At 32.2% G+C, this 21810-nt stretch overlaps 3 protein-coding genes across 4 annotated transcripts; all 3 read left to right on the forward strand.

Annotated features, from left to right (window-relative positions):
• Positions 1 to 969: 969 nt before the first annotated feature.
• On the forward strand, positions 970 to 5729 carry LOC137807854 (aldehyde dehydrogenase family 2 member B4, mitochondrial-like). 2 transcript variants are annotated; one of them, XM_068608682.1, is made up of 11 exons: positions 970 to 1246; positions 1571 to 1690; positions 2028 to 2170; positions 2251 to 2404; positions 2519 to 2748; positions 3356 to 3445; positions 4189 to 4362; positions 4445 to 4582; positions 4768 to 4905; positions 4995 to 5056; positions 5316 to 5729. In XM_068608682.1, the coding sequence occupies exons 1-11, from the start codon at positions 1159 to 1161 to the stop codon at positions 5587 to 5589; spliced, it is 1611 nt and encodes a 536-aa protein (XP_068464783.1). In that variant the 5' UTR covers positions 970 to 1158; the 3' UTR covers positions 5590 to 5729. The 2 variants fall into 2 exon arrangements, with proteins under 2 accessions (XP_068464783.1, XP_068464784.1); XM_068608683.1 differs by having other exon boundaries at positions 1013 to 1246; positions 1574 to 1690.
• A 6744-nt stretch (positions 5730 to 12473) lies between these two features.
• LOC137807853 (U-box domain-containing protein 19-like) lies at positions 12474 to 15125 on the forward strand. The gene has a single exon (XM_068608681.1). It carries the CDS (start codon positions 12791 to 12793, stop codon positions 14837 to 14839), a length of 2049 nt encoding a protein of 682 aa, XP_068464782.1. The 5' UTR covers positions 12474 to 12790; the 3' UTR covers positions 14840 to 15125.
• Positions 15126 to 18785: 3660 nt separating this feature from the next.
• On the forward strand, positions 18786 to 20642 carry LOC137807856 (bidirectional sugar transporter SWEET5). The gene is made up of 6 exons (XM_068608685.1): positions 18786 to 18899; positions 19305 to 19341; positions 19425 to 19641; positions 19736 to 19897; positions 20046 to 20165; positions 20253 to 20642. Exons 1-6 carry the CDS (start codon positions 18857 to 18859, stop codon positions 20361 to 20363), a joined length of 690 nt encoding a protein of 229 aa, XP_068464786.1. The 5' UTR covers positions 18786 to 18856; the 3' UTR covers positions 20364 to 20642.
• The last annotated feature ends 1168 nt before the right edge of the window (positions 20643 to 21810 follow it).

Here is a 21810-nt window from a genome sequence, read left to right on the forward strand (position 1 = left end):
ATTTATAATACAAAAGAAACTACATTCTTTTCCATGGTCCCCGCAATCTTCCACCTCCACCTTCACAAAATTCTTATTGCCTAACAGAAATACAAGCATTTTTTGTATGACTTATCTCTTCACACTTAATTACAAATTTCAAATAATACTTTAATTTTATTCTAAAACTATCTTATTTCAAAACTCTTGGCCATGGGAAAAATTAGTGCTACATTCACTTTTAGGGAAGACAAATAAATCCCATTTCACTTATTATTACAATTCATTTTAATTTTCATGAAAATTTCTTGCATTAATGGGACACTTCAAGATATTTTCTTTCTATTCACAATTCCAATTATACATTTTTTTTTTCTTGTGTGATTCTTTTAATGATGTAGAAAACATAAACGTCACTTATATTGAATAAATCGTTTTTAGGAGGTACATCTAATAATTTTTATCTCTTTTTAGTATTTTTATTCTTTGTGACATGAGAATATCAATTCTTAGAAAGTTCAATAATGTAAATCTTTCGTTTATTCAGGAACCTAAAAATAACTTATATTTTTTTGTTTTTGTTTTTTAATTTTTGTTTTATTTAAAGATTTTTTCTTTCACTATATTAATATATAATTAATAATTTTTTGTTCTTTCTTTTCGTTCTTTCCAAATATATTAGATACTTTTTGCCTTAAAAAAATATTATAGTTGTTCTAAAATTTCAACAAGTAATTTTATTTTTTATAAAAAAAAATTAATTAATATTTAATAGAATTCTGGATTTATCCGATAAATAAAAAAAAACATAAATATTAATTTTTAGTTAAAAAAAAAATGAGAAGGGATATAATGAAACCCATAAAATGCAAACATTGATGTATTAGCGTCAACTTAGTTCGCAAAGGCTAATAATATAAACCAAGTATTTCAAATATCAATAACGGGGTGTAAAAACAAATAAAAAAAATATCAATTATCCTAAATTCAACACATTGATCTCCTATTCAAACCCGTAAGTTGAGCATTCACCACGTCACACTTTAAGATAGCGGTTATGATGGCAAAGCATGGATGCATGGTGAAACCATTCTTATCTATGAAAAAAGTCTGTTTTATGATTCATAAGAAGAAGAAGAAGGTGGAGGATAAGACGAAGAAGCAAGAAAACAATCTTTGATGATGGCTGCTCGAAGACTTTCCTCGCTACTCTCTCGCTCTCTATCTTTTTCTTCTTCTGGAGCTGCTTCTCTGCTTCACTCATTAGGTGACCAGCTCAGTTTCACCCTCATCTTTTTGTTATGTTAATACTTAATTGGTTTCCTACTCCTTTATGAATATGCCATGAGTTTCCCAGATTCCAAAGGATATGAAAATTCACTTTTGCTTTTGAACAACAAATTTATTGTATAGAATTATATAATTTAAGTTCAGGGACTCTCCATTTCTCCCACTGTCTATATATATAGTTTATAATGGTGTATGGAGTGTAGCTAATATCAATATTAAATGTAGTGATTCAAAACTGGATTATCAGAATGCATTATTCAATTCGTTTCATGAAACTTCCACATATTTTTTTTGTTTACAGCAGGAAGAAACATTAACAGATTTAGCACGGCTGCAGCAGTTGAGGACCTAATCACTCCACAAGTTCCAATACGTTATACACAGCACCTGATAAATGGACAATTTGTGGATGCTGCATCAGGTGTGTCTAGCTTGAAAAAATCTTGGCATAGCATGCTCGGATTCTTGTTTGAGCACCCTATAAATAAGGTTACGTTTAAAAGAAAGTTGAGAAAGTATTTTTGCAAATTTCAATGCACAAAATGAAGACAGAAGAATTTGTTGCTCGGAACTTAAAAATACTTCTGAACTCTTCCAACTGAAATTTGAACACGTACTACTATAACGTGTTTACCAAAATCACGGTTAGGTTGTCTTTAAGAATGAATATTGGGTCTCGATTCATGTGAAAAGAAGTTAGCTTATCCCAGTTGCAAAATCATGTGATGGACCTTATCTTCAATTTGTTGTCGTCTCAGGGAAAACATTTCCAGCTTATGACCCGCGCTCGGGAGAAGTGATTGCTAATGTTGCTGAAGGGGATGTTGAAGACATCAACCGCGCAGTATCAGCAGCTCGCAAGGCCTTTGATGAAGGGCCTTGGCCTAAAATGACTGCATATGTAGGCATTTCCTGAGTATCATCCTCTCTTGTTCAACCTTCAATTAATGTTTGATAATGATTTATGGATAACTCCTTCAGGAAAGAAGTCGAATATTGCTTCGCTTTGCTGATTTGGTTGAGAAACACAGCGATGAGCTTGCTGCTCTGGAGACATGGAACAATGGAAAGCCTTTTGAACAGGCTGCCAAGTCAGAACTTCCATTGTTTGTGCGATTATTTCACTATTATGCTGGTAAGAACTGTAACAGGAGTTAGGCCTGGGCGTTTATTATGTTAATCCATCGTTGTTTTTTGTTTTAAGAAGTTTCTTGTTGACTCCCTCATCCTAACAATCATTATTGTTCAGGTTGGGCGGATAAAATTCACGGGTTGACCGTCCCAGCTGATGGAGATTATCATGTTCAGACATTGCATGAACCAGTTGGTGTAGCAGGACAAATTATACCTTGGAACTTTCCTTTAATTATGTTTGCTTGGAAAGTTGGACCAGCTCTGGCATGTGGTAACACCATTGTCCTGAAGACTGCAGAGCAAACACCACTAACAGCTCTCTTAGTTGCAAAACTATTTCATGAGGTCAGCTCCTAACTCAACCTATGTTTTTCCTGTCTCCTATGCATGGACACAGTCGAATATCTAGTCATCAAGTCATAAACTGAACACTTGTTAGTTGACCTTGTAATTTCTTATTCCCCTTTAACATTTCTCCAGTGACACTTCATTCTGCTTTTACCTACCGAGAAAATTGGAAAACCAATGAAGCAAAGATCACGTTCTCTAGTTGGGGGAAGGCACCCCTTCCCCTACATGAACGAAACCTCATCCATGGACTATTAATAAATTCTACCTGACTGGATATAGCCGATGAACTTAAAAATCTACTAGTAACCACAGTTTGCTTTGTCAACGTGTACTTAAAATATGAAGTTTGTACAATGTTCATTCATGTCACAATCACAAAAGGTTTTCATGGATGTTTTTCTCTATAATTTTTCATGAGGTATTCATTATCTCAATAGGTTTTGGAGTAATGTTGCAGAAGATATAAAGAAATACAGAATGTTTTGATATGATATGTCAATTGTCAATGAAGTACTATAGCCGCTTAGTTCTGATGACCATTTCATTTATATTTGTGCTTCCCGAGATAATTTGTATTTTATAATTTTCACCCATTGGGCAGGCTGGTCTTCCGAAAGGTGTTCTGAATGTAGTTTCTGGGTATGGCCCAACTGCTGGTGCAGCTCTTGCAAGCCATATGGACGTGGACAAGGTATTTTGGGAACCAAGCATCTTAGACTCTCTTATTGCTTTGCAGTTTTGCAATGAGTCAAGAATGAACCTGTCTTGATTTTAAACATGTTTCTGTTCTAGTTCTAATCTTGAAAGTCTGAATTGCTAGTGTGAAAGAGTGGTGGATCTTTACCAATAATTTTCGAGAATCAAAATAATATACTCAAATTAAGCTTAGTTTTAGTGTCTAATCTCTATGCAAAGTCACTAGAATCTATTCTCCATAAGTCGCAAGGTATCTGAACCGACTCCTCCTTTTTCTACACGTGAATAAAGGATAAGGAACAACTATACCCACCTTAATCACCAACAATATTGGTCCCTTTCTCTGCTTTGGAGGAAGAAGGTCGAAAACGATGGATCTGCGACGGGGTTGGAGGAAGAGGCTCTCCCACCCTATTACGATCTGCCACTGGTGTTAAGGGTACAGTCTGTCATGGTGTATTATATTTGAGTACGGTCTGAATCCCATGCAAGTCTATTTCATGTTTGTTGTTGCCTGCTACTCATGACAGAAGAGTAATGACTATCATGGACATTAAATTAAAACTCATCGTACATATTTGGGAAAATTGGTTCATGCTGTCTAGTGTTAGTGTGAGAACAGTGGCATCCATTTGTTTATCGTCTGTGTGATTGTATCCTTCAGCTTGAGCATAGTGGTAAGCAAACCATTTTTATCAACATATAAAGTTAAAAAAGAATTCTATTATATTTTTGCAGCTAGCATTTACTGGCTCGACAGATACTGGAAAAATTGTACTTGAATTGGCTGCAAGAAGCAATCTTAAGCCAGTGACATTGGAGCTTGGAGGGAAATCACCTTTCATAGTGTTCGAGGATGCTGATGTTGACAAGGCTGTTGAACTTGCACACTTTGCTCTGTTCTTTAATCAGGTTTATTCCCAGATTCCATCGCTTCCTTTAACCTAAAATTTAAGAAGAAGAAAGCTAATGCCTAATGTTGGATTCATTGTAGGGGCAATGTTGTTGTGCTGGATCTCGTACTTTTGTACATGAGCGTGTCTATGATGAGTTCTTGGAGAAATCAAAGAAACGGGCTTTGAGACGTGTTGTTGGAGATCCATTCAAGAAAGGTGTTGAACAAGGTCCTCAGGTAATTTTCTTTCGAAGTGACAAATGTCTTCTTGTACTTGACTCGTTCTTTCTTTCTTTTACTTTTTTTTCCTCCTTAGAATCATGAGGGCATGCAAAAAGTTGATGTTTAATGGAACAATACATTGATCATACTATCTGGTGTAACTAATTGACACTATTTCACGGTTCATGCAAAATTCCCAGATTGACGGAGAACAATTTGAGAAAGTCCTTAGTTACATAAGGTCTGGGATTGAAAGCAATGCTACCCTTGAATGTGGGGGGAATAGATTGGGCTCAAAAGGATTCTTTATCCAGCCAACTGTCTTCTCAAATGTTCAGGTATTGATTATTTGCCACAAGTAATTTGCATAAATGGAGTAAGACAAGATTCTATACTGAAGCTTTTTCTAACAAGTGCTGATAATTAGGATGACATGGTGATAGCACAAGACGAAATATTTGGTCCAGTTCAGTCCATCTTGAAATTCAAGTGAGTGAAATTTGATTGCTCACTTTCCTATACTAAATTTTTTTAATCAAATTAATTCCGCAAATATGTGGTGATACATCATCCTAATATTGGTGGATTCTTCTAAATGAACTAATTTCATCGTCATCGTTCATGTTGGAAGTGGCCCACCTGAATAAAGAGACAACACCATTTTTGTAAATCCTAACAACAAAAACCAAACATGTTGATTTTAATGAAGTATCATGGGATTTTTTTAATAAAATTTTACTTATACTAGGGACATTGATGAAGTAATTCAACGGGCAAATAGAACACGTTATGGTCTAGCGGCAGGCGTGTTTACCAAGAACGTGGACACGGCCAACAGATTGATGCGGGCATTGAGAGCTGGAACTGTGTGGATTAATTGCTTTGATGTTTTTGATGCTGCAATTCCTTTTGGTGGGTACAAGATGAGTGGTATTGGCAGGGAGAAAGGAATCTATAGTCTTCACAACTACCTCCAGGTGAAAGCTGTTGTCACACCATTGAAGAATCCTGCTTGGATATAGATAGTCGTATTTTTGGTTCTTGTGTTCGAGAATAAACATAGCAGGACATCTTGAGTTGGTTATTCTCTTTGTTTTTTGTTTTGTCTCTTGCTGTATACATACCATGTTTCTTCTCAATAAATGGTATATATTATGTGTTATGTTCCAGCAATTCATATCGAGGTTCAAAAGAAGAGTTACTACAACCATTCTTGAAGAAGTTATCTTAGAAGTTTTCTCAAAGTAGTTATTGCTTCAATATAAACAACATCAAGTTCCATTCCCACGAATCATCCAAGATGAAGAACTATGATAATTGGAAGATACCTTGTATTTCAAAAAATTTACTTGAGAGATAAACTAGTTGAATTGTAAATTATAAAAAATGTGTTGTGTACATTATCACTGAAATTTGATCATATAGTAGTGTGATCAAGGAGTCAAGTTTGAAGTCATATGAACAAAGGAGGATTGAAAGGAGTGAAGAAAGAAAGACTAAACAAGCATTTCAATTCAATGTAACCCAAACAACAAACAACATAATGAAGAAAAAGAAGAAGAATAAAGATAGATTGAGGCATGATTTAGGTATAGTTGAAGGAAATTAGGTTTAAGATACTAGAAAAAGCATTGAATGTCAACAAAAGAAAGGATGTAACAGCACTATACGTATTAAATACTACGGTTGTAATAAGCTTGGTCATTAGGCCATTGTTGTTGGTATCCTAATTCTAGAGCAAATGAAACTCAAATGTCTCAAGAAGAGAAAAATAAAGATTTAAAACTAGTTCTCTTAATGATTCCCAACACTTAAAAGAGGAAGTGTTGGAGAGGGTTGTTGGTGTCTTAATGTAAAATGTTTGACACGTGATGAGAATGAAAGATTGGTTTGAAAATAATAAATCAAGAAGTAAAAATAAACTTTATTGATGATCGAATTTTGATAACAAAAGGGGTTGGAGAGATATTAATTAGGAGAAAAAATGATAGTCAAATTTTCATCACTTATGTATTGTCTATTTTGAAAAATATCTTAGTCTCATAACTTCTTACAAAAGGATATGTATTGACGTTAGAAGATAAAATGCTTGTAGTATATGAAAATAATGTTAATTGTTATTTAAATCACTTTTGATCAATAATTGAACATTCAAAATCAATATCAAAGTACTCATGAATCATGAGTGTTTTATAGTTAGTTAGTAAGGAGGAATGATTTTAACATTATCAATTTGGACATCTTAACTTCAGAGATCTATATACCTTGAAATAAAAAAGCATGGTAAAAGGATTTTTTCCTTGTAATCAACCTAGTGATGTTTGTAAAGACGACTTAGAGTCTTAATAGTCCAAAAACTCTTTCTCAACACATGTGACAATGAAAACAACAAAGATGTTGGAACTAATATATTAAGATGGCTATGGTCTGATTTAGAGTGAGTCCTTTGGACAAAATATATATTTCATTTCTTTCATTGACGATTTTTCAAAAATCAAGTGTTTACCTAATCAAAAGAAAGAGTAAAGTGTTGACAACTTTTTAGAGGTTTCGGTTGATGGTGGAATACAACAATGACATCTTAGTTTTTAAAAGTTGATGTAGGAGGTAAGTACATTGCAAGAGAGTTTCAAAAGTTTTATGATCAAGAGAACATTGAACATGAGGTTACTCCACCATATACATTCAAAGTATTTGCCTCCATATATTAAAAAAAAACTATTAGTGTTGTTAAAATATATAAAACAATGGCTACAAGTTGTTTCATCCAATTAGTAAGCAAATTGTGGTAAGTAAAGATGTTGTATTTGGTGAATTGAGAAGATGAAATTTGAAGTTAAGTTTAGATAATGGATACAATTGTATTGCCATTGATTATGAGGAGATAGAAATTAAGGACAGTCCAAAATTTGGTTCATCAACATGTAAAAACATAGCTCTAAGTTAAAGAAGTCTAATCGGAGGTTTTTAAATGATGTTAACTACAAATTTCAATAAAAAATGGTATCCAAAGTTGGACTTCTTAATTTTAAAGAAACTACAAGTTGTTTCTTCTTAATAAATAACATATGTGTTTTTTTAATTAGAAAATAAGATCTTAAGTGTAACTATGAATTATCTTATATAGTGGAATAATATTACATTGTATTAATAATGTTAGATATATAACTACGTAATTTTTATAATGATGGATCCTGATGAAAGAATAATAATAATAATAATAATATTATTATTATTATTATTATATTATAAAAATATGCATTTGATTACCTATGAGTTGTGAATTTTTTTTTATTTTACATCCAGCGTTAACCTTAACTAAACTTTTAACTCTATATTTTAATTTATTTTATTTAAATTAGAGTGTGTTTGATAAGATTAATAAGTTAGTTACTAACTTATAAATTAATTTGACCAATAAATGTTTGATAAATACTTTAAAGTAGCTTATTATAAGCTACAAGTTAATTTAACTAACTTGTAACTTGTAGTTTATTTAATTTTCTTATATTATTACTCCTTTATTTTAATAATTTTTTATTATCTTTAATTTATTTTATCTATTACTAATTGTTTCGGTTTTATAGAAATAATTAATTATTTCACTATTTTAGTATTTGCTAGGTTATCTTTTAATTTTTATATAGTTCAAAAAAATTAACATTGTAAATTGAAATAAGTAATATTTCATTATATCATCTATACTTATATATTTATATCTATATAGGATTATCCATTATAACGGTTTTTTATATAACATATATATATTTGTTCCAATTTTATCTTTATTAATATTTTATTTTATTAATTTATTTTGTCTATTTTGTAATTTCAACATTTATCAAAATAATTTTTTAGTTTTAAAATTTATTTTATTTGTTGTCACTTAGTTACTTAGTTGCTAGGTGTGGACTAAATTATTTGGAGAGAGGGAAAAAATTAATACGTTGCTGTTTTAGACTCATTTTTATTCTGAATTTCCTATTTTATTTTTATTAATATTTTATTTTATTAATTTACTTTGGTTATTTTTTTTATTTTAGCAGTTAATAAAACAATTTTTTTTAGTTTTAAAAATTTATATTAATAATATAAGTATGTGTATAATAACATTGTTTATTCAAATTTTAATATTAAACATAAATATATATAAATGATAAAAATAAATATTCTTGCACCTTACCAGTAATATATAAAAATTATACAAAGTGAAAATTGTAAAAAAACACATATTTATGAAAATTTAAATAGTAGTTTAAATTAAGAAATAAAAAAATTCCAAAAATAAATAGAAATAATTTTGATTAATAATGAATTTATTAATTCATTTAACTAAAATTACTTATCTAAATAAATAAAAATATACAAATTTTAAAAAATAAATAGAGGTGTTAAGAAGTTTAATAAAAAAAATAATTATTTAAAAATATCTAATATTATTGATATATTTTATGTAATTATATCCTTTGATCTAATTTCACATTTTTTTAATATCATTTTATTTCGTTTCAAAACAGTATTTAATAGCCTTTTTCTTAACTACATTTAACAATCATTTTAGTATAAGTGTAAGAGGCCAGATTTTTCCATATTTTATTTTTTTGGCATCGTTTTATCGGTAAAATATATTTGGTTTCTTTGTACAATTTCTAAAATATCAAATTATTTATTAATAGGTATACTTTATTTATTTTTTTTTTAATATATATGAGTTTTGGTTTAGTTCCTCCAAATTTTTATATTTTTTTAATAATATTTTTTTCTGTGATTGCAAATTATTGTTGTTACTTGAAGTGTTAGCCTAACTGAAATATCAAGTAGCATAATAATTTCTAATATGAAAACTTTTTAAAAAAAAATGTTATTAAATATATTTTATATTATATTTTTTTATAAAATTTAAATTAAAAGTGATTTTTGGTTTAATTTGATTTGATGAATGGATATTATTGTATTAGTACCGTGATGTAGATGGATTTTATCTATAGTTATAATTAAAAAATATCTTAAAGAAAATATCTATAAATTTGAGAGATACCAATAATGTCTGAACAGGTACATTTATTATCTTAGAAATTTTAGATATAGAAGAAACATATTTTGTTTTGATCCAAATAAATATCTGCCACTTCCATGATGTTATAATTAGGCCAATTGCTTTGCGTTTGTGGTTCAACAAGCCACCTTCCTACCTTCTTCCTGCTTTGAAGTTTGACTTCCACCAAAAACAAAATCAAACCAATCAATGACCTTCCACAATAATAACTATCTACGTTTCAACATCCCAATCACAATTATTCTCATCAAATATTCCATATAAACCCTTCAATTCAATTTTCATCAAACTTTACAAATCTAATAATAAGGTAAGATAATTATATCTATTCAAATGTAACTTAGATGTCAAAATCTTAGCAGTAAGTATTATCTTAAAATGTTCTACACACATGCTTGACAGAGATATCCAAAGATTTTTTTTCTTCTAGGGGTGCATGTTTAAATTCATTTTAAAGTGTTATAATAATTTAATATTTAATTTTAAAAGTAACAAATAAAGCCACATTTTCTTATACATCATTTTTCGCTTTCTTATTATATAATTTTAAAGTCGTTGAATGGGTCTATCGGCTTTAACACCAAAAGAAAGCATGACCTGAACTATTACGGCAAGATGGTGGTAGGTGAGTGATAACAACGGGTAATACATTTTAGTTAAATGAAAATTGCCATAACATTTCTAAAACAAATGAGATAGTGTTTTGTCTGAAATTAAAACGAGTATCCATGAATTCCCTTGAACCAGTTAAACCACAGTGTATAAATTGAAAAGTTTGGGTAAGTTTGTAATTGTGAAATGGTAGTAGGTGTTTGTTCTATATTATTATTATCCAATTTCGTGTGGTGGTGGCAACAGAAGAATGAAAGGATGCAGTTACGTCTCATTATAATTATTATGAACGCGTAGATTATGCCTAATACATGAAAGCGAGAGTGGTGAACAGTGGTAAGTGATTTTCCAATATCCAAGCACCAATAGCACAGCTCTCGCAGAGCAACAAATACCTTGAAGGGACAAACAAACATTTGTAAATAACTAACACATTTGTCCATTCACATACATAAACCACGTAACTCATTTAACAAATTAAGACAACCCACTTTGCCTGTTCAACCTCCATCTCCACTATCATCATATTTAGTTATTATTACCTTTCAAATGATAGCTTTCCACCTAGCACATGTCCAATCAAAGCGTTTTCATTTGGTTCTCAGAAGATGCATAAAAAAAGCAGAACAAATTTTATTAATTTTAGTTGAAAGCATTGTCATTTTCTCCACAATGACTTTTTACGTTATTTCTTTTATTTTAATTCAGATTTGCAATGGCTAACACTTTTCCTTCGATGGTATTATTATTGTGTTTGTTAAATAATTGTGATATAGAAAGGAAACGCGTTATATTAGGCACAGCGTGATTGGTCCACGTGAAGGGTGTTGGGATGGTTTGGTCAGATATCATAATTGGATTAGCGAGTAATTGAAGAAGCCATTGCATGAATGTGTGACCACAAATAAGATCAGTGCGGGAAAACCTCAAAGATCGATATGTGAAGTTAATTATGCACTTAATAAGGACATATGCATTCATTCATGTGTCACCACCATGCCGTACACTTCAACAAAACCGATCTTCTTAACATTATCAATTATTTATTTTCTTTACTTTATTTTAAAACTATTTAACCTTATAAATATATACAAATAATTTAAACTACCATTTGGGGAAGAAAGTATTCAGGTCATGTATGTCCATTTTTTATTTTCTTTATTAAATATTAAATTTTGTAATTATTACTATCCGAGTTATATTTATAGGAAAATTATCCTTATATTCTCTTGGAATAAATCATAAGTATTAAACAAATTTTTAACACTACAAATTTGGACTAAATATTAACTCAAGCTTCCAAAATTTTAATAACAAAATTGTGATTCCTACCAAGCTACAATAAACTAGGATTCCTTAAAAATAACAATGGAATAATTATTTTTACTATTTTTTAATAAATATGAGATATTACGTTACTCGTTTATGAGATATTATAAAGAAAATATCTTTAAAACCTTGAAATGAAGAATAGATCCATTAGAAAAAAAAGTTCAAATAACAAATTAGAAGGATTTAGGGCTAAGCTAGTTAGCAAATGAATAAGAATACTTTGTGTGACCATTAACTCTTACTAATTTACTAATATCATGATTGATCAATAAAAAATAATTTAAATTAAAATAATTAAATTATTTGTAAGTGTATAATTTAATTATGTAATTTATATTATTTTATATAATAAATAATATCTTCTTTTGTTTTATTTTTATTTTCACTTTTCATTTCGATAATTTTTTTATAAAAACTCATGTTAATTATCATTATAAACTTGACACTTCAATTAGACTATATTTCTTTTAAGTAATAACAATGTTCTTTTATAATTATCTTTTAAAGTAGTATGCTAAAGTAAATTATAAGCATTTAAACATTTTTTTTAAAAGGGGTCCGAATAAAATAATTTATAATAAAATAAGATTCTGCTTAGTAAAAAAATATTTATATTTTGTATATAAAAAAGAAGACTATTTACTCAGTGGAAAATAAAAACGAAGGTTGCTTGAAATTACATAGTGAAAGATTGAACTCGTCAGCAAAAGAAATTAAATTGTTACGCGACTTTGATTATTCTAGTCAGCAGCTTTAGATTTGTCTGGAGCAAACGTCGGCGCATGGTTTATCCACCTGTCGGTAAGGTTAGGGCGGTCAATGGGACCCACCACCCATCACTTCAACTTCACTGTAACCAAATCTAAATCCACTTACCCATTTGCTACTTTGCCAACAAACTAACCACGCACGGCAACAGAATAATAGTACTGCATTCAAGTTAAAAACAAAAACAATAATCAGGAATCTTAAACTTCCACGTGTCCCAATCCTATTAATCAAACGAATCTTTCCTCCCAGTCCTCAGAGAAGTCATAATACCGTTCTTAGATACAGTGCCACGTGTCCAGAAGATTCTCCACTGAGCACAACACAACCTTCCTCTTCCTATAATAATTGCTTTTGCTTGCTTCCAACTACCAACACCTGTGTCTATTGAATTCCAAGTCCAGACAAACACAAACTTCCATCTCTTATCTTCTTTCATTCATTCATTCACTCCAATGACTCAAAGGGATCGCCGCATCCTATCATTCCCGGCGGTTCACCCATGCGACGACATATCTCCGCCCACACTTCTCGCCTCTCTCATAACTCTTTCTCAGTCCGTATGCAATTTTCAACCTCAGTTATTCCCTACACAACGTCGCAACGCTCGAGAAACGATACGCCAAATCGGCATACTCTTAGTTCTCCTTCAAGAAATTCGAGACCGGGGTTTATCAATCCCTCACTCCACCATCCTCTGCCTCGCAGAACTCCACTTCGCCTTGCAGAAGATCCACTTCTTGATTCAAGATTGCACACAACAAGGTGCGCGCCTTTTAATGCTTGCCAAATCGCAACACGTAGCATCCCAGTTCCGCGGCCTCATTCGCGCCGTCGCCACCTCCCTCGACGTTTTGCCTCTTCAAGACTTCGACGTGTGCGCCGAAGTGAGGGAATTGGCGGAGTTAGTAACGAGGCAAGCGCGGAAAGCCAAGTTCGAAGTGGACCCCGGCGACGCGCGTGCGTGTAAAACTCTCCATGCTGTTCTTCGTCTGTTCGCGAGGGGAACCGAACCTGAACTCAGCTCCATGCAGGGAATCATGGACTACCTCCAAATTAGAACCTGGAACGATTGCAATAAAGATATTAATTTCCTAGAAGAAGAAATCAGCTTAGAGTGTCGCGATCGTGAGGAGCGAGAGGTTCCGTTGCTCAGCAGCTTGGTAGGCTTCTTGAGTTACTGCAGAGGTGTCATTTTCGAAACTATGGAAGACACCAATCAATCCGAAGGGAGGTGCAGCACGGATATGACTCCGTTAACGTTAGCATTACTGACGTCCGTTAATCCAGAAGATTTCCGCTGCCCGATTTCCCTCGAGTTGATGACGGATCCAGTGACGGTCTCAACGGGTCAAACCTACGACCGAGTCTCCATTAAGAAATGGCTAAAAGCTGGGAACACCACCTGTCCCAAAACAGGGGAGAAGCTGACGAACATAGAATTAGTTCCCAACACATCTCTCAAAAGACTCATCCAACAGTTCTGTATCGACAATGGAATCTCACTTAACAGTCCATCTAACCGTAACCACAACATCACCGCAGGTAGTCCGACAGCAGCACACGCCATGCAATTTTTAGCGTGGTTCCTAACAAAGAGGCTGGTGTTTGGAACGCAAGAAGAGAAACAAAAAGCCGCTTACGAGATTCGTGTGCTTGCTAGAACCAGCATTTTCAATAGAACTTGTTTGATTGAAGTGGGAACAGTGCCTCCTCTATTAGAACTTTTATCCTCTGCATCTAAGGATAAATCCACTCAAGAGAATGCAATCTCAGCTCTATTGAAGCTCTCTAAGCATCCGAATGGACAAAATAATATCATAAGCAGTGGGGGCCTAACCGTAATTCTCTCCGTGTTGAAGAACGGAGTTAGCCTAGAAGTTCGTCAAGTAGCTGCTGCCATCATGTTTTATCTCTCTTCGGTGAAAGAGCACCGGAAAATAATAGGTGAGAACCCCGAGGTGATTCCGGCTTTGGTAGAGCTAGTTAAGGAAGGAACAACCTGCGGGAGAAAGAACGCTGTGGTTGCGATTTTCGGGTTGCTCTTGTTTCCTAGGAATCACCAAAGGGTGATCGCTGCAGGTGCGGTTCCTGCGCTACTACACATTTTGGCTTCTTCGGATAAGGAGGAGCTTGTGGTTGAATCATTGGCGGTTCTTGCATCGCTGGCTGAGAATGCTGACGGGGCGCGTGCGATATTTGAAGGTTCGGCGTTGGCGTTGATTAGGGGAATGCTGCGTTCTGTGACGTCACGCGTGGGGAAAGAGCACTCTGCTTCGATTTTGTTGTCACTTTGCGTCAATGTTGGGGCGGAGGTGGTGGCGGTTCTGGCGAAGGACCCTTCGGTGATGCCATCGCTTTATTCGCTTGTGACGGGTGGGAGTTGTCAGGGCTCAAAGAAAGCGCGGTTCCTGATTAAAGTTATACAGGACTTCCACGAGACCAGAACTTCTGGACTCAAAGGTTCCTCTCCTCCGCAGGAACGATCGCTTCACGTTTGGTGATTATTGTTCCCATTGATTCATCAGTTGCAAACTAGAATGGAACCAACCCCTTCTCCCCTCTGTCAATACGCGTAATCCTTTTTTTTTTCTGTAAATACTAAATACTGTAACATGTTACATTGGTTTTTCTCAGGTTTTACATTTGTGAAATTAGCTCCATGCTCTTTTTTATCGCCCGTGAGCTAATTTCAATAAGTGAGCCTTTTGCCTAGCTCATATGAATACTGGAATTTTTTTTGTATATCTCTGGTTACGAATTGAAGTGGTGTGAAACTAGATGATGAAATTTTGACTCTGGATTTCTTCATTATTTTTTTAAAAATTTTTCCGATTCTGGTCTCTCTGTGGAGACATTCAAAGCTGTGAATCATTTCACAATCAAAGAACGCGCGCTGCGAGGTTCAAATAAATGAAAAGGGCAAATCAATTTGATGTTTCAGTATTTACCTTTCCTAAAACGCACGTCACTTCGGGGAGGACTATAAAAACAACACAATTCTTTTATACAAAGTAAATATAATTTTTTTACAACCTTAGTCAATTAAGTACTTATGCATTATTTTAAAAAGTAAGATATGGGGTAATAATTGGACCAGAAGATTGCATGGAGGAGGCAACAAAAATGAGTGAGAAAGAATTCTCATAGTGAAAAAAATACTTTTTTTCGATATTACATTAAATTCCTTCAATATGTGGTGATATTTTTAAATTAAATTACTCTTTAAAGACGACTATAAGGTAAAGTCGCCTTCTTATAATAAAGAGTTTTGTCTAAGAGGACGGTTTTACATTATGGCCTTCATACACAAAGCGTTTTCTTGTAAGAAAACGATTTTTTCTCATATTTGCCCTTATAGAATCTTTTTTTATTCTAACTCATAACACGTCAGTTACGCTTTGTCATATTTCTTTTGTTTTGGCGCTTCGTTTTCCTCTTCTTTGCTTTGCTTCTTCTTCGTTTTCCTCAAGTCATTGTCTTTTTTGTGACATTGGGTAAGTTGTTTTCGAGTTCTTCACTTCTTCTTCACCATTGCTTTTTTTTTTCTCTTATTTGTTTTTTTTTCTGTCATTGTTGTGAAGGTCCTCATTCCTACTATTTCATTGCCTTCAACACTGTTTTTTATGTTTTCGTTGTGCCTTCATTTGCTTCATCGTCGTCGTTGTTGTTGTCGTTGTCGCCACTCTTCACCACCACCATTGTCTTCACACACAAGGTTTGTGGTGTTTTAAATTTTTAGGGTTTAGGATTTAGATAGATAGGAATATAGGTAAAGATATATGTTATTAGTGTTTGTAATAGACCTTTATCAATATATATAATTTGATTCTCTGAATTTATGTATTTGTCTGGCTAGGTTATAATTGAAACATGTTAATTTAGATGAGAATTAACATTAAACAGAATGTACTAAAAAAATTACCATATACAAGGACGACTATTTACCATAGTCGTCTTCTTAGATGCTCTGCACTAGTTGATAATTCACTGTTCCTTATGGAATCAATATCTGTTTTTAGGGACAATTATTACTTCTGACAAACGCGGTGCACTTGTCGTAGAAAGTTATCAAACAACTTCAACAATTCAATGAAACTTGTATTAGTCCATCCATTTTGTGCTTTTAAATCAAACAATTTTAAAATAGATGATAATCACATAAAGTTATTGTGTCCTGTGTAAAATTGTTGCTCTAAATTAATATAACGACTAATTATTTTTTGTCTTTAAATTAGTTGTTATTTAATGACTTTTCTTTTAATAATATGATTTAGAAAGAAATATTATTAGAAATTCTTCTTTTAGGTGATGGTTAAAATTTATAGAGTTAATTGTGTTTGCCCTTATCAAGAGATACGAGAGAAACAATTATCACTACAAGAAAATCATAAAATTGCAATTAATTTTAGATACTAAAATAATTAGTTACTACCAGATTAAATGAGAGACCATTTTAGAGACTCAAAAAATTATTGGTATCTAAAATAGTTTCTATTACTAATAATAATTTATAAAATATTTTTTAAATTGATATCTAACCATTAGTTACCAAGGTTTTATCTACTAATATCTTAGATTCTAAATTAGTCTCTAAAAAACTAATTGAGATCAATTTAGAATCTAAAATATTAGTAGCTAAAACTTTGGTAGCTAATTTTGACAACAATTTAGAAACCATTTTATAAATTTTTAATAATAATATAAACCACTTTATATACTAATAATTTTTTAGTCTTTAAAATAGTATTTAATTTAGTTATTATAGTAACTAATTATTTTTTTTATCTAAATTTAATTGTTATTTAATGAATTTCTTGTATTATACTTAACATGATTACACTAACAAAATTATATTATACTTGGTTTGGATGGAGATTTGAATGATCTTGTTTGTTAAATTATTTGTGTTAACTATGGTTTTATGTAAGGAAATGTAACATGTTTATTGAAATTAGCCATAGAGGCATTTATGTTTCAAGCATACTTTATTTTATGATGGCTTCAAACATTTGGGGAGGAAGGGCTTTTTTTTTTTTTTATCAGCAATAAGGATTGAATAAAGAACACCTTACAACTTATCACAACTATTATGACACTGTGTGAGCCTTTCTCCACAACTAATCCTCACCATGGTGGTGATTCTGCAACAGCAAGGGTAGTACCTGTATCTTATAGAGGAGTTTGGATCTGTGATGAAAAACCAATGAAGCCACAGTTGGAATGTGGATTGTTAAACAAAAATGTATTAGTTGGGTTACTGAACCACGGTAGTATAAAGTAAAAGTCTCAGATTATAGATGGGATATGAGGGAGGTGATTTTGTAATTTGTAAATGTGTATACCTGGTTAAATTTTGTATTTTATATACGGAGGGATGAAAAAGGGACAATGAAGAAGAAAAAAGAAAGAAGAAGAAAAACAAAACACGAAGATGATGTCGTAAATTTAGAAGTTCATGAAAGCACATTTTATTAAAATTTGAAAAAGAAAGAAATATGAAGAAGGAAAATAGAAAAAGAAATAAAAAAAGTATTAACAACATGAATAAAAAAAAAAAAAGACGCTAAACTAGGGAGAAAAAAATAAAGAAAAAAATCACGAAAGAAAAATAAGAGACACAAGAAAGAGAAAAACTTGTTTTAAACCATTCATATATATTATTAATCTGATAAAGCAAAAACATATTTTTAAAACACTTGAATTTGGTCCGTGATGAGGTGGCAACCAGAGTAAAAGACTTGCTAGAAAATGATTTGATTTTTCTTACAAAGACTAATTTTTAAATTTCCACACTTATAATTATCATTTAGCCAAAAGAAAGAGACAAAAATATCCCAAATACTCTTCTTCCTATAATTTTAGTAAAGTATTAGAAGATAGAAAATGACTAGGCTGTAACATTTTATCATTTAGTTCATGGTGGTCCATCTATTTTAATTCATTACATTTATTATTAAATATTTAATGGATATTGTACATTGTTGAATTTAATGTTATGACATTTGACTTGGTTTCACATTTTATTTTTAATATTAGTAAATATGAGAGTTAAATTTCCAAAACTTTAGCTTATACATATTTGAGCTTATTCTATGAGAGGGTTATAATTAATCCCATAACATACCGTAAAAAGAAAGTCGTTCCTGTTTTTTTTACTGTACAAATCCTATCATCCGCTTAGAAAAACAAATGTAAAATAAATTTATCCTTAGAAATTCTAAACCTCTTGTTTTTATGTTTGTGGCAAATGCTGACAGTTAGTTAGTTGAACAGAGAGTTCCGTATAAAGAGTACATGCTTGTGGCTGAAACGCAAGTTGACAAGTCTGCAAATCAAACCTAGTTTCTTGGGGTCAGCACAACCCATAATTGGTTGAATCTTAGGATAACTTATATATATGCCACAGTTTTAACTAAAAACGCTAAAAGAACTTCCCTTCAATCAAATTTTACTGTACTTTTTCCTAGTTTGCTCTTCACCATCTTCTGTGATCAGTTTATTCTTTGGATGTTGTAGCCATGGTTAACACCAATACAATAAGAACTGCTGTTGGAATAATTGGTTTGTCCACAAAAATCTTAGACCATTTCATGTTTTTTTAGTTTGTATTTTATTTTGCCATGAAAGAACAAGGTAGTTTCTGAATGCTTTTAAAGTGGTCGTTTCATCTAATATAGTTACGAAAAACAAAGAAGGACATTCAAGGAGCAATCTAGTTAACACTTTCTAAATCCATTGTCTGTATTTCACTTGTTGATAACAGCTGAGAGAGATTTAGTATTTTGATGAATGAGGCATGTTATGTTATGATAATAATTCTTTTGAGGTGTATGAACATGTGACAGTGTATATGACATTTAGAATTTGGTAATGATACATTGGCATTGTGACTATTACTTCATGTAATGTAGATGAACAATTCAGCTTATAAGGTAACTGATTAATGACTGTTATTATTTGTTGCAGGAAATGTGATCTCTTTTGGTTTATTCATGTCCCCCGTGTAATCTCTCTTTCTTTCTCCATTCTAAATGATAACATTGTAGCCATAAGAATTGGTGATATATTTGGAATTGTAATTTGCAGACCTACATTTATATCAATATTCAAGTCAAAATCAGTGCAAAATTTCAAGCCAGATCCTTACATTGCAACTATATTGAATTGTGGAGTGTGGGCATTTTATGGATTGCCCTTCGTAACCCCAGATAACACTCTTGTGATCTCAATCAATTCATTTGGGTTCTTCCTTGAAATCTTCTACACTACGGTCTTCTTTGTATACTCACCCTGGAACAAGAGGGTGAGAAAAAAAAATAGCAAGGCCTCTTAATTTAACTTAATGTAATTATATATTCTTAACTCCCTAATTAACTGATGTTTTTTAACAATTTCAGAGGAAGATCATGCTAATCTTCCTTGCTGAAATAATCTTCATTGCGTTACTGGTGTTTTTAGTGATGACCTTTGTTCACACCCCCAAAGAAAGAAAGGTGATTGTTGGACCTATATGCATAGTCTTCAACATCCTCATGTATTTTTCTCCCTTGACTGTCATGGTACGTGTAATCCTAATTCTGCAAATTTTTTTATTTTCTTAAATATTTAAACATGGATATATTTATGTATATATATATATATATGATAATAGTTAGGTTTATTTTTTATTTATTTTTGTTTTCATTTGAACCCCATAAAAAAGAGCAGCGACAAGTAATTCGAACGAAGAGCGTGAAGTATATGCCTTTCTTACTTTCATTCACCAACTTCGCCAATGGAATTGTCTGGACAGCCTATGCCTTGCTTAAGTGGGATCCGTTCATTGTGGTAATTATTATTTTTCAAATGAATGATTTTAGGTAATATTATATATTCATGATATATAACTAATTGACTAAGTTTTTTAAATGCCAGATTCCCAATGGGTTGGGAACACTTTCTGGGTTGACACAGCTCATCCTCTATGTTATGTACTATAAATCAACCAACTGGGATGAAGAAGATGAGACCAGCAGTAACATATGATTTCTACTTGGAGACTGAGACAAGATACAAAGTCAAGGGACAAAATGAAGCTGCACCTCTCCTTAAAGAATAAGAGTTTGTTTTAACATAAAGTTACAAGACTTTTTTCAAAGCTTTTGACGATGGTTTTTTAAAAAAAGTCCCATGTTTAATTTATGTTGTAGTTTTAAAATTACAGCATTGGTGTCTTGAAGAGGATTGTTGTTGGCTTTAATGATGTATACGCTCATTTGAGCTGATGGGGATATTTTTGGTTTGAAACTTCAAACACTATTCTTAGTTATGCTTCTCAACATTCTTTTTGAAACACACTTGTTCTTAATGATGTATGTGAAGTATTATGTAGGATACAAGAAAAAAGGTAGAATCAGCCGTATTATTAATTAGCTTTCAAATTGATAAAGGTCTTCAGTTATTTGGTGCGTGATTCTCACTTTTGAATGCAAGTTTAATATAAACCCTTCTCATAAAGGAAATTGGCATTCAATGTGACTCAACCACATTCCAAACATAAGCTTATAAACATAACCTCCTAACTTAAAAAACAACAAAGCATATCATACTAATATAACTAAACATGAAGGTCAAGAAATTCTAAGGCTTCTAGCAACTCTCCCACTGACAATGGATAACAGATTATGCATCACATCTGCATAATGATCAAACCAGCACTAACAAGTTTTAAATTTCACAAAGTATTTCTGCCCTGTTATTACAAAAAAGCACACTGTTAGTGATAGAAAACAGGTTCCTCCTCTGCCCTTTTGCTGCTGCATTCTTCTTTTCACCTGCACCAGAACCTTTGAGCACCTTCCTTCCTGCATACAAAGATCTTAATATTCACCACAGCCAATAGAAAAATTCCCCTGCACATCTTACCCACATATACAGCATCGGGGAAGAGAGTCTTTGATGCAAAACAGACCCTCCCTCCATTGCCTCTTACACTCTTTCCTGATTTCCAGCATTTTCCTGTAACAATTACACAGTTTTAAAAACCTTAAAAAGCACCACACTAACAACAGAGAACAGCATAAAACCTCATCCCCAGACCTATATCAACATAAGGAATATAAACAATTTAAAGAATAAAGCACCTAATCAAAGAAGGAAAAACTAAAATTTGTTATTTTTCTTCTCAGACCAAGTTTGTAACTACGTCAGATTAAAAATTTCTTCTGCATCCACACCTACCTTCCTTTCTTTAAAGATCACTAAATTCCTTTGATTTCAAATACTCCAAATCACGGCTACCCTAACACCATTTCATGCACGGTTCCTTTTCGCATAAAGGTTAAGCAGACATCAAATCTATTTAATAAAATTAGCACGTCAACAATCCCATCAAATTTGTTTTCAGTAGTGTTTTCACAATTTTCTTTGATAGCACTTGAAACACTTGCCCACTATTTTGGTAATAGTCAAAATAGGATCGAGAAAAGGAAAA

The sequence above is a fragment of the Phaseolus vulgaris genome, chromosome 3, assembly GCF_000499845.2.
Source record: "Phaseolus vulgaris cultivar G19833 chromosome 3, P. vulgaris v2.0, whole genome shotgun sequence".
Classification (NCBI taxonomy): domain Eukaryota; kingdom Viridiplantae; phylum Streptophyta; class Magnoliopsida; order Fabales; family Fabaceae; genus Phaseolus; species Phaseolus vulgaris.

Excerpts from the sequence above, each read along its gene's own strand:
- LOC137807856 (XM_068608685.1), top strand. The coding sequence starts at position 18,857 with ATGGTTAACACCAATACAATAAGAACTGCTGTTGGAATAATTG. Across the intron at positions 19,342-19,424 it reads GGTTTATTCATGTCCCCCGT|ACCTACATTTATATCAATAT; the intron begins GTAATCTCTCTT and ends TGTAATTTGCAG. Across the intron at positions 19,898-20,045 it reads TTTCTCCCTTGACTGTCATG|CGACAAGTAATTCGAACGAA; the intron begins GTACGTGTAATC and ends AAAAAAGAGCAG.
- LOC137807854 (XM_068608682.1), top strand. The coding sequence starts at position 1,159 with ATGATGGCTGCTCGAAGACTTTCCTCGCTACTCTCTCGCTCTCTATCT. Across the intron at positions 2,405-2,518 it reads ATTATTTCACTATTATGCTG|GTTGGGCGGATAAAATTCAC; the intron begins GTAAGAACTGTA and ends ATTATTGTTCAG. Across the intron at positions 4,906-4,994 it reads CTGTCTTCTCAAATGTTCAG|GATGACATGGTGATAGCACA; the intron begins GTATTGATTATT and ends GCTGATAATTAG.
- LOC137807853 (XM_068608681.1), top strand. The coding sequence starts at position 12,791 with ATGACTCAAAGGGATCGCCGCATCCTATCATTCCCGGCGGTTCACCCA.